Source organism: Argentina silus, assembly GCF_951799395.1.
Source record: "Argentina silus genome assembly, chromosome: 11".
NCBI lineage: Eukaryota > Metazoa > Chordata > Actinopteri > Argentiniformes > Argentinidae > Argentina > Argentina silus.
In genome coordinates, this window is record NC_139665.1 from 8,420,323 (window position 1) to 8,433,504 (window position 13,182).

Genomic DNA, 13,182 nt, shown 5'->3' on the forward strand with positions numbered 1-13,182 from the left:
GACCATGCTACATAATCCACTTCATTTCCTACAGCACATGATATGAGCCTGTCTATCCGTAAATCCTGAGGTTTACGCCAAGGCTAGCCTGCGAATTGAAAAAAACATTCAACCTCTCCACTTAGAACTCAACTTAGTCGAACGTGGAGTCGAGGAGAAGACTCAGTGATCTAGGACCTGTGTCACAAAGCACTCACACTGAACTGGACGTTATTAGTACATACACAAGGCATTTCCTGCCATGGTGGCTAAAGGCTGGCTGCTTCCTGTTGACTTTAACAGCTTTAGGTTGTTAAGCAGAACTGATCTCCATGCCATGTTTCCTCATCAAACACTTAGACAGCTTGTAATGGTTAATGAACTATTCGTCATTAGATTTGATGTCATTTGCTATTTTAACATCAGGTGAGAAATGGTTCATATACTGCTGTATATTCAATCGAGTCCTTAGAGAGGGGAATTGATTTGGGATAGCCTTGTCAAGTCCGGTTAAAGCTTATGTCAGAACAAACCTTAAAACCTTAAAAGATCAGATCAACTGTACATTGAAAGTGACTCGATGATAAGATTCGAATTTGTTAGCTGTGCTTTCATGTTTGCAAAAACATTAGGGCCTAATGTTCAGATTCACCTTGAATTAGAAAGAGCATCACAAGAATACCTATATACTTTAACAAGATAAGTGTGTTATCACTATGTTACACACTATTATATTGTTATAAAATATCCCTAAAAGTACGCTTTACGACACATTTTATAGTTAATATCTCTTACTTTGGGCTGTATTGTAACTACCATTGAGGACACTGAGGTGATGTCCTTGGTATTTTGGCCTAATTAGACATTTTGACTGAAGGTTGTACATGTTTTTTGTAATGAATAAAATGGAAGACAATAAAGAATGTCTATTACGGGTGTCAATTAAAGTATGTGCTGCTCCTGTTCGGTTCCGTTCGCTGTTCCTCCTGTCCAAATGATGAGAACCGATACGTGCGTCGTGGGTCACGTCATTCATCCACATGAAGGTTGGTAGACCCTACACCCTCGATGCCCCAGAGTAGCAGTCACTGAGCCCCTCAGCCTACAGGTTCACCCAGCCTCAGCCCCCCCAGCCTCAGGCCACAGCCCCAGCCCCCCATCCTCAGCCTCCCAACCTCAGCCCCCCAGCCTCAGCCCCCAGCCTCAGCCTCCCAGCCTGCAGGGTTACCCAGCCTCAGCCCTCCAGCCTCAGCCCCCCAGCCTCAGCCCCCAGCCTCAGCCTCCCAGCCTGCAGGGTTACCCAGCCTCAGCCCCCAGCCTCAGCCTCCCAGCCTCAGCCTCCCGAGCCTGCAGGGTTACCCAGCCTCAGCCTCCCAGCCTCAGCCTCCCAGCCTCAGCCTCCCAGCCTCAGCCCCCCAGCCTCAGCCCCCCTGCCTCAGCCCCCCTGCCTCAGCCACACAGCCTCAGCCCCCCCCCACCCCCCTGCCTCAGCCACACAGCCTCAGCCCCCCCAGCCTGCAGGTTCACCCTGCCTCAGCCTCCCAGCCTCAGCCCCCAGCCTCCCAGCCTCAACCCCCCAGCCTCAGCCCCCCAGCCTCAGCCCCCCAGCCTCAGCCCCCCAGCCTCAGCCTCCCAGCCTCAGCCCCCCAGCCTCAGCCCCCCAGCCTCAGCCCCCCAGCCTCAGCCCCCCAGCCTCAGCCTCCCAGCCTCAGCCTCCCAGCCTCAGCCCCCCAGCCTCAGCCACACAGCCTCAGCCCCCCAGCCTGCAGGTTCACCCTGCCTCAGCCCCCCAGGCTATAGCCCCCCAGCCTCAGCCCCCCCCCCCACCCCCCTCCCCAGCCTGCAGGGAAAAGCTGTTCCAAATTGGAAAGGCTTCCTTCCGCTTGGGTACGATCATGCAAACAATCACAGGGAAATTTATTTAACCTTCAACGGCCCGCTCAACCAGCCACGCGTTATTGATAGCCTATCAGGGATGATCAAGATGGAGGGGGGGGAACGGAGGGCTCCATTTTTACGGCAGAAGCATGGAGGCGCTAACAGGAGCTGAGAGGTGGCGGCCGCCCAGCTAGCCTGGTCAAGGAGCATCAGCTGCGGCGGGGAAATCAAAATGTTAAGTCACGGCTGCCCCCCAATCAGTCACGAGGGTAATGATCTCTGACGAGGGGGCTAGGTTATATGTCAGCAAATCTCCCTCTGTCAGACAAGCCACGGCGGAGGGTTCCGGACCGACTGTATTGTTCTCTGGGAGCAGGAGTGATGCATGGAGCCACTAGAACGTCTAGATAAATTTCACAGCCTTCAGAGAGGACTACTGAATTTTAATAGTGAAGACGTTTTATGAGAGTCCCAGAAGACTATTTTGTCATTTTCACAGACAAGGGTCTTTCATTGTGATTTGATGTTTAAATAGAAAAAAAATGAAAAAAGAAGACAAAAAAAACCAGCCCCATATTCTATATTTATGTAGAGTTAATAATAAAGCGGTGGAAATTGAAAATGATGATTTAAAAAAAAAAAAAAGACTTCTATAGAATGCTTAAAGGTAGAGTCCGGGATTTGACGTCACGCCCGTGAAAACAGAGCAAGTTTCATCAAAGATATTGCTGTAAACAAGAGGGAATGAGAGCGTCCACCCGTTATGCTGCCCTCTGACATAAGCACCGCTTGTTTTGCTATGACATCATATCCCAGAGTCTACCTTTAATTTTTTAATGTTATTCATAAATGGACAAAAATAAGACTGAAATCCAAAACATGCAGGTGTCATACAGGTGCTGAAATCAAACAGAATCCTAACATTACAAACCAAATTCAAGGTGTTAAAAGCATAAACTCCCTCTAGTTTCACTCCATTTTTCACAGTATGATAATTAACTAATCGAATATGCATATCCAACTCTCAGAGGCATTTCATTAATTGTTCTCTTTGACTTAACTAATTATTTGTTTGCAGATTTAATTTGCAGGTTTTTAAAGTGTGGCTGAATGTTGTTGATGTATAATAATGATCACTCTGAGTTAAACACTCCCTGGACCAAATGCAGAAAGTGCAAAGGTTTATGTAACACGATCTAAATCATCATGATTGATTGAAACACAGCCGTTAATTATAATATAATGTCTCTGTCCAAGAACAAACAAAGAAAAAGAAAAGCAGATATTTGTTATGAATTTGCTATGAAATGTTAATCTTCTGAAAAATGATACAGTTAATAAGCATTACAAAGAGTTAATTCATAGTGTGTTGACTGTCACTAAGAAAGCTCATTGTAAGTAGGGTAATCATTATGAAGGATTATCTGGGTTAAATGCTGAGGTCTGGTGCTTAGCTGTTCTTCACTACAGTTTCTTGGCATTTTATCAGTGGGGCCAAAGAGACACGTTGCCCTTTGACACCAGAGAGGCCTTTCTAATGCATTACTAGCTGACATCCAAACCGCACTGATCAGAAAACCAATACGCTGGTAAAAGGATAATAGTGTATATTATCTAGATTATAATATAAAAATAAATATTCTAACCTGCGCAGTTGTAAATACTGTCTCCATTTCTAGAAAGATGGGAAAAGCGAAATAATGAAGAATATTGAATTATATTATAGTGGGAGTAGATTTAGCAGCCAAATATTGCTATTCCCATGTCAGTTTTGTCTCCAGTGACGTTCCACTTTACCAGTGAATATTGCTTAGTTTAGAACTATGCCTGCTGAGATAAAGACCTTCTAATGACAGCCATATTGGAAATAAACTGTTCTGACAATAAACAGTTCAGTTACAGCAATACGGAGAGGCTAGTATCGGTTGTGTAGTAACACTGCATAACATTTTCCATGCCACACAGTGAGAACAAATGCACTTTTCTTGTGCCATTTAAAGTCGTTATTTATTGTTCTGTTCTCATTTTTTCCCCCAAATTTTTCCCTTTAAATATTTCATGCCCTCTTAAATATTCATTTAATATTACACCACATTTGAATATTTTAAGTGTCTTCTTTTGTCTCCTCTCTCTAGTTTCATTCTCCTTTTAGACTATGACATTATTAATAATAATATATGTGCCCTAACCCAGATTGCCTTAGATGTATAATTTTAGTCAACCTGGTTATTTTCCTAAGAGCCTTGTTTTCCCAATCTTTATGCTAGGTGCTAATAGAGATATTAAAGTGCATTAAGATATTATTTGCAAACCAGTTAACACTTCTCACTTAACTTGTGATTCTATCTGACATGATACATACACTGTACTGTGCCTGTGTAGCAACATTGACATTCCATGTTGTTAACGTTACATTGTTTCATAGTAAATTTACAGTTGCTTTGAAATGACATACTGTAAGCCTATCAGTAGTAGAATACGGATTACGTTTTATTTTGCTGTTGTTTTTGTTGTTTTTAATTACAAAAGTGTCCCATTTATTGTATTTCCAATAAAATCCACTATTAGTACAAAACAGCTAAACTCCATCATCATGTCATTTCAAAGCACTTACAAAACAGATGCAAAATTACTTTATATCAACATGTGTATACAACGCTCTTTCCATAATAATTTAATTTTTCAAGAAACAATATAAGTATCATAATATTCTATTTCATTTGACTCTCTGTGTAGAATGTTTGACTTGCTATGCCAGATTAAGCAGTTTTCTTCATATTTACATATACAAATGATTGCGTATTTTCTCCCAACCTCTACACCATGGGAAGAGAGGATACAGTATGTATTTGATTGATATCATAGCCTCCTCATTAAAAACTCATGAATATACACATGCCTCTTCCTTTTGGAGAGACGGCATTGAGAAATGATCTGAGAACAGGAGGTTAACTCAGTTGTTTTAATTGAAACGCAACCTTATGAACTACACAACAATGATTGAAGCGAGGACTAAAGCCAATTGATGATTGTCTAGTATTAAACACACTTTCAGAGAGGAAAACCTAAAGCACTTTTTCAGCAGTTATTCATCATTAATCAATGTAGCCATATTGTTGTGTGGGATGTAGCATGCACAGTACCAACCTCACACAACTAGTATTGTCAATGTAAGATGAGTTGTCCACCCAATCATCCACAATGACAATGCTTATGCAATGGTTATCAATGTGTGTGTGTGTGTGTGTGTGTGTATGTGTGTGTGTGTGTGTGCATGTGCGTGTGTGCACGTGTGTGTGTGCATGTGCATGTGTACATGTGTGTATGTGTGTGTGTGTGTGTGTGTGTGTGTGTGTGTACGCATGTGTCCATAAGTGTGTGCATGCATGCTTGCCTGTGTGTGTGTGTGCGTTTCATCTAATCAAGAGTGTCCGATGTTCTTATAATAATGAGAAATAGGAAAGACAGCCCTCGGTTCAAATTTAGCAAATATTTCACTTGTCGTGTTGTATTTGGCAAACACACAGCAATAAATGTTTCCCTTTCAAGTAAAATAGAGCAAACTTTTAATTATCGGATTAATCCTCCCTTAATAAAGCCCCCTGATCTCAATCAGTAAACAGTAGTGTGCTGATTAGTAGCATTGCTGAAGGATATCTTACTTGAATATCAATTTATTTTCTTATGGCCAGCCATTCCATAACAGCGGTGCATGCTCTGTAGATGAACGCCCTGCTGCTGGTGATATGAACCTACAGTAACCGTTGTGTCGAATGTGTCCAAAAGGGAAGTTAATGGGTTGAAAGGAAAATGTTAAAGGAATGTACGCTGCAGAGTAAATGTTGAGCTTCTGAAGGGTATATGTGATGGTAAACAGTTTCCTGGTGCACGTACCGACCATCTCCTCTGGTGTGTCTGTGCTTGCTGATCTCTTATGTAATTCAGTCTGACACAGTAATTAAATGCAGGAAGCAGTTCCAATTTCCCGCCTGTTTTCTCTATTTATCATAATTTACTTCCTTGTATCCTTCCACCATTAACACATACTACTGTAAGGACATATAAATAAGTTAAACGAACCCAATTACTTTGCATTCTGGGGATACGGAATTCATAGATCACTTTTAATAGTTTTGGTTTATGTTGAGCCCACAGTCCCTCACTTTGTCCAAATAATTGCATTCCTCGCTCCAACATATTTACAGTGGCAATTCCTTTTATTTGCACTCTCTTTAAAAATGAGAAAGACACGAAAAAGTGTCATTTTGAAGACACTCTAAATAGATCTATTCATTACCAAACTACCATTTATAATGTTGAAACGTTGTAAGTAGTTTACAGAAGTCCGATCTAACTATGATTTATCATGCGTTTTGTATATATAAATGCTTATTCAAGCATCTGTGGGCGTCTGCATTTGTCAGCCTCTGGCATGGCTAATGAATAAGGCTGTTCTGTAAGCATTAGCCTTGACACTGTCTTCTGCCGTGATAAAAAGAAACTGATAAACAAAGTTGAGCGTTATTTTCATGCATCTTCTTATAAAATTATGACAAAGCTCCACAACATTTCTTTATTGATTAATGTATGGTGTTACTGTTGTCTCATCGTGGTGAAAATGAATGGGCAGTAGCAGGGACATAATCTTTCTTTATAAGCAGTATTGTTGAAGTTACATCATTTTCACAGGCACCTGCATCTTATTACATCCACATATTACATCACGCAGCATGTTTGCTGTTTTCATATATCTACTGAAACATTAAGACATACTTGTGTGTATAAAGAGAAAGCCTATAAAGTGTTAGAGGATCAAATTGAAGATGACACTGACATAAACTGCGTCAACCTAACTTCTGCATACACATGCATGGCCGTGTATCAATTCTATTTTTATCAGCCTCTCTGATCCACAGCAATCATCTCTTCTCACAAGGCTTGTTCATCTGCGATGGGGCACTGAATTTGTTGTAATCTGCTACCACCTAGTGGTAGGTGGTATGCATTGCCTAGGGTACACAGCCTATCGACTGTACCATTTAAAGGAGCAGAATGTAAATTTGTTGGAAATTTGCCACCGCGCTGAAATTCCGTTTGAATTTCCAAACAACAATATCCTCCCTAATAATAATATAAGCAGGAAATAGACTGGAAATTTGTTGGAAATTTGCCACTGCGCTGAAATTCCGTTTGAATTTCCAAACAACAATATCCTCCCTAATAATAATATAACCAGGAAATAGACTTGCAGTGTTGGACATTAGCTGTTGTGTTTCTGCACGATTCGAAAAGGCAGCCACTGGAGACCAGAGGCGAAAATCGGTGAGTCCACTCCCCTAGAAAGCCCCTGGCACTAACAACATGTTTATATGCAAACCGAGTGTCTGGTAGCACACTCCAGCTTCGAAAGACCTTTTTCTATCCTCCTGGTGATATGTATTGCCAATGCTACATAGCCTATCTACTGTATAGGCCTATCCCATTGAACTGTCTAACTATTATTATCTAGTTATGAGATTACAGATCATTCACAACACATTTAATAAATCGTTCCCTTAATGTATTAATCCGTTCCCTCAAATTAACCAATCCGTTCCCATGATTTAGCATACTGTTCCCACAGTTCACTGATTTGATGATACATTCATTTTAATTGCCGTTTATACTGTGTTTTGGCTGGGTGGCTTCCCCTGGATGAAGTGCATGCAAGTTCATTCACTTGAGCTGCTGGACAAGTGGGGACTTGGCTACACACCGCCCGATGTGATGACTTTTCAACCAGCTCTATCAAGCCATGCGCGAACAAGTGTAGCTTAGTTTACTTCTCGATCAACGGAGAACAATACTGGCTGGCTCAAAACTATCGCTAGGCTATATCTTCGCACGTTTTTGTTTTTTCCATTAAAGGTGCAGCATGTAGTTTTGCACATTGTTGCCCCCAGCTGGTCAAACTGAAAATGTGAAAACGTTTTTGTTTTCAGATTTAAAAAAAATGCTTTGTTTGGACAATACAAGTCTCTTCACTGAACGTTCTTCATCATGTGATCTCATTCCTTGATGGCTGCCGATTTATCATGGGCATTTTTCACTATTTTAAAATGTCATCACATATTCGATAATGGCATATATCCCATATTGGAGACTCAGTGAAATAGGTTTAAATCAACCATACGTTTCAATGAATGAATGCAGTTAGAGTCCTCAATCGTGTGGTTGATATGAACCTACTGCACCTACTGTTCACGTTACAACGGGATGATTTGGTTTTGATATTTGGCCTCATATAATGAGATGATTGCTGCTGCCTCGCAGAGCCACTCTGATATGGACCTCCTCTCCCAAAGGTTGTGACAAATAAACTAAGTAGAAAACTGCATTTTACACAGAGCATCACGTAACGCCTTTGTTATTCAACCCTCTTGTTACATTATTTGACCGTACGTGCGGCTTTACTGTCTACTGTCTGCTCTCCTTTCATTCAAACTCATGGTTCTCCTCAATGGAAGGTTAAAACAACTTTATAAATGTTAAGTTAGTTAGAAAACAAATGCCCAAATTTCCCCTGGTCTCTATTTCGAACATAGCCTCCCACAGAGTGCTTGCGACAGTGTTGCACAATTGACGCAGAAGCATGTAGAGGCCTTGACCCCTCATTATCATACTGGAGGAAGAAATACAGAAATAAGTAAATGAATAAATAAATTAATGAATGAGGAAATAGATAAATTCAATAAATAGATGAAAGTGTGAATGAATGAAGAAATACATGAAGAAATAATTGAATACATAGATATGCAGACAAAAAAATAAAATAGTATACAATGTTTTATTGAATTATTTCCTTAGACATTTTCGTATTTCTTCACATATGTATATATATTCATGGATGTATTTACGTGTACAATTATCTAGGTATTCATTCATATATCATTATTATAATGCCAATGTAAATGGCAGGTTTGGTCCTCCATAGGGGTGCCGCTAGTATATGTTGTGTTGTTTTTTACCTCTGTGGTTTGTCCCTTTCAGTCTTCCGTAGGTTCTGTCGGAAGAGAGACCAGCGAGATTAGGCTATTCTGCAGGCTCAGTAAATAACTGTGGCCGTTTGAAAGGGAGTGGTGAAGTGCATCGTTTTACATTCGTCTTCTTGTTCATTGCCTGATCACAATGGCATATCAGCTCTACCGAAACACAACGCTTGGAAACAGTCTGCAAGAGAGCCTCGACGAGCTAATTCAGGTAGCTACGCTATGCTAACCAATGTGCAGCAGTACTCCTCTCCGGCATATGCGGGGACGTTTTCGTCGTTGCATCGCTAAGCTAGTTAGCATGATGTTAGCTTGCTACTTAGCGAATAAACCACACACTCGTATTATATATATTTTGATGGCTGCATGGACAAATGACGAGTGGACGATGTGAGTTTCGTATGAGGCATGACTGTGATTTGAGCTCCATTTCAAATGCCATTTGCTTGGCATTGCTGAGCAGCAGTCTCCCAGTCCCACCTCGATTAAAACGATGTTATAGAGCGGGCACATACAGCACCCTAAAACTAGAATGTTCTTACCTAACTAAACTGAATATTGTTCATGTCCAATGAAGTAATTTGTTGTCAGGACCGCTGTTTCTGATAGGCACCGTGATAAATGAAATAAGTTTGTTGCAAATACCTCATCCTCCGAGTGTGGGAGCCCTCTCTCCAGATCACAAGGTACTCGCTAGTTTTCTGAAGTGCCAAGTCAAGTGGTCTGACACACCAGGTAATTGAGGGCTAACCTTTTGGCTGACAAAAAAAACAAAAACGATTTAAGTGACTGAAGTTAATGTGTTGCTCTCTCTCAGGGCTGGCTCTATCAAATTGGCCTACCAGAAGAACAGCCTACCTTGTTAAATGACACATGTCTGCTGTTTTCATGTTTCCAGACCCAACAGATCACTCCTCAGTTAGCTCTTCAAGTACTGCTCCAGTTTGACAAAGCCATCAACACAGCCCTGGCCAACCGGGTTCGCAACAGAGTCAACTTTCGGGTGAGTACCACCAGAAAATATTTCAACATCATTTTAAGGCCAGCTCAATCGGTTGGCTTAGGCCATTTACTATAGCCAGCTTGGGCATGATACTTGAATTTGCACACCCTATACCCCTATACAACCTAGCCTACAAATGAATATCATGCAGGTTCACAGGAGGAGCGATACATTGGCGTAATCAAGGTGACAGTGATTCAATCTACAATACCAACTCTCACACTCTTGCCTACGTCTCGCTGATGACTCATAGTTCACTTTCATAGCACAGCGTCATCGCTTTGCTCGTTGTAATTCCTTCTCGCATCCACGCGGGCCTCTCATCTTGGGCCTGGTGACTTTGGCACACAACCCCCGTCTGTGACCAGGTACAAAAAACCCTCTCGAAGCCAAATTTTTCTACCGTAAGCACCACAATGACTGCTCCACCGCCTCCATCACTGTCACCAGATGCCTTAGCAGACCTGTTGGTAAACCTGTCGTTCCATTCAGTCGCTAGTGTACAATCACGGACAGCAACAGCAAGCGGTTCAGCTGTAGTTAACACTGGCGGCCGCGGTATGTGGTGGAAATCTTTCAGTGAACAACAATAAACCATGTCTGGTCTCAGTTGAGAGTTTTAGTACATATGCAAAGTTTAAACAGAGTTGTTTACGGCCGGATCAACATTCCTTCACCAACAGTGTGGATTCAGAGACTGATGCTGTGGCTGAGGAGAGGACCGACCGTCCTTTACTCTAATGCTCGTACGTCATAGGTCTAGGGCTAAACATATCTTGCACCTGTTTGCTGATAAAGAAGCTGGGAAAGAAGCGTAGGCGTTGTGAGCCACTATAACAACGTCTCAGCTTACGGTTAGAAGTGTTCCAACGTCACATACTGTCTATTGTAACATATCAGAAGCAGTCGGGTTTGGTTCTTCCTCAGTCACGTAATGGAAAATAACAAAGCACATTGGGTCACAACAAGGTCAATACATTTCATACAAGACTTAAGCAAAATAGTACAATTACATTTTTTGCTATTACAGGTATCCAAGTGTTTTCGGCGTCAGTAAATGTGTAAAACCCAAAGCTTACCTTGATTCAGTAGAGTTCCGGTTTTCTGATAGCCTTTGCCAGCTCGCTGACATAAAATGCATCAGTTGTTAGGTCGGATCAATATGTGAGTATGTAGGGGGAATCTGTTTTGACTGCCCTCAACCATATGACGTTAAATTATAGTGATATTTTTATATGATATGAACCACAAAATACCCACACAGTTTTCAATGTGTTTTCTATCAGCCTGAAGACATCTTGCCCCCTCAGCTGACAAATCCAACGTTCAAACTGCCCGTTGTGACGGTTGTTGATAAGTAATGAGGAAGTTGCATCACAATATGCGTAGGGAACATGGATGAATAAACTGAACATGCCTGAAGGCCCAAAACCATTATCAGCATGGCTTCAAGAGGGGGGACATGAGACCCCAGTGGAAAAGCAGTGATTGTTGGCAAGACAGCTCAGCTTGCTAGTGTTTCACACTAACCCAGCAGTTCCAAAAGTTGGGGTCCTGATTTCTAATTGGGGGGGGGGGGGGGGTCCTCTGAGAAAATCAAACTAACTTCTATGATTTGATCAATAAGACACAAAGATTTGTATTTTGTGTGAAGACAAACGATGTCTAAGTATTGCAACTATAGCCTATACTGCAGTGTGTTAGAATACAACTTGGACAACATTATTTTGTGTTGACATAGCCAGCAATCAAGTTGTTGGGGGTCACAGGAAATGATTTGTCATTTTGTCGTGAGACAAAGTCGTTTGGGAACCCCCTTCCCTACCCTGTCAACAAAGGGCAGCAATGTATGTTTCATGATTGTGGTTGTCTTTGTGCAGTCATTCTTGTTGTTCAGTGGCACCTTTGATGTACTGTCACGGTAACAGAACGGTTCTCTGTCTCACCACTAGGGGTCACTCAACACCTACAGATTCTGTGATAACGTGTGGACGTTTGTTCTGAATGATGTGGAGTTCAGGGAGGTGACTGACCTGGTGAAGGTGGACAAAGTCAAGATTGTGGCCTGCGATGGAAAAAGTATGATTTTTTTTTTTAAATTAATTTTATTTTTATTTCCAGACTTGGTTGATATTGAGTTATATAGTGTCAATGTTTTCCCATCAAATCTAGCGTGATTTTTGTGTTTGTGTTGCACCACAATGTAGCAATAACACACTTGACTGGCTTCTCTCTTCTCAGACACGGGCTCCAATGCTGCAGAGTGATTGGAGAGGAGGCGGTGGGCAGTGGCCGAAGAGTTACTGATGAACAGCAGGAGGAGAACTTTAGAACAGACACTTCCTATTCAAATCAACTGTCCTTGGACCGGTGGCCATGTTTAGGGGTTTGAGAAGAGATGCCCTTTCTATGATTTAATTCTATGGTCACAGACAGGACTGTATATATATAATTTATTACAGTAATTTCTGTAAAGAACATTAAGATCAAATCCCTGTGTGTGTGTATATATATATATATAAGACCTTGAGCAATGACGGCGATTGGATTGGAGAGTGAACGGACCAGTCAATGCCTTGGATATCGCATGACCTTTTTTTAATGAGTTTCTTAGAACTGCCTTTTCAGTTAGTCATTGTTGATGAGCTTGATAACCTTTAATAAACTTTTATTTAAAATATTAAGCCTACACCATGTTTCTTGGGGAACTCGCATGTATGTTCCCTCATCTTATTTGGCCTGTACATCATGGGAACCCTATAAAGGCCTGTGTGTGTCATTAAGTCTGATGTCTGAGTGTAAAAGCGATGGCATGTAAACAACAATCATTTATTTTCAAAGGGCAGAGGGTACAAGAAGCTCATTTATTTAGTGGTAAATAGATCCACATTAATTGAAAGACATTTATGAGGTCCCTGTGTCTTTCCACATGTGTCCATTGCAGAATAGCCTATCTTGTTTTGACTGCAGTTTTTATTTTATTTTATTTTTTTTATTTCTATTTGATCTAACATATTATAATTTTCTAATGTGCTAGTCTCGCTTAAGGGCCTGGTGTAGGCTGCCACTGTGCAGGGCCACGACACCGGAACTACCATTGAAGGACACTGAGGTTATGTCCTTGGTATTTTGACTGAAGGTTGTACATGTTTTTTCTAATGAATAAAATGGAAGACAATAAAGAACATCTATTACGGGTGTCAATTAAAGTATGTGCTGCTCCTGTTCGGTTCCGTTTGCTGTTCCTCCTGTCCAAATGATGAGAACCGATACGTGCGTCGTGGGTCACGTCAT

At 41.5% G+C, this 13,182-nt stretch overlaps 1 protein-coding gene across 1 annotated transcript; it reads left to right on the forward strand.

Annotated features, from left to right (window-relative positions):
- The first annotated feature begins 7,117 nt into the window (after positions 1 to 7,117).
- On the forward strand, positions 7,118 to 12,568 carry gtf2a2 (general transcription factor IIA, 2). The gene is made up of 5 exons (XM_083680941.1): positions 7,118 to 7,179; positions 8,887 to 9,096; positions 9,784 to 9,888; positions 11,841 to 11,967; positions 12,130 to 12,568. Exons 2-5 carry the CDS (start codon positions 9,025 to 9,027, stop codon positions 12,153 to 12,155), a joined length of 330 nt encoding a protein of 109 aa, XP_083537067.1. The 5' UTR covers positions 7,118 to 7,179; positions 8,887 to 9,024; the 3' UTR covers positions 12,156 to 12,568.
- Positions 12,569 to 13,182: the final 614 nt, after the last annotated feature.

Bases quoted from the DNA above. Each gene is read 5' to 3' on its own strand.
- gtf2a2 (XM_083680941.1), top strand. From the start codon at position 9,025: ATGGCATATCAGCTCTACCGAAACACAACGCTTGGAAACAGTCTGCAA. The intron at 9,097-9,783 runs GTAGCTACGCTA...TCATGTTTCCAG, and splicing joins GCCTCGACGAGCTAATTCAG to ACCCAACAGATCACTCCTCA. The intron at 9,889-11,840 runs GTGAGTACCACC...TCTCACCACTAG, and splicing joins GCAACAGAGTCAACTTTCGG to GGGTCACTCAACACCTACAG.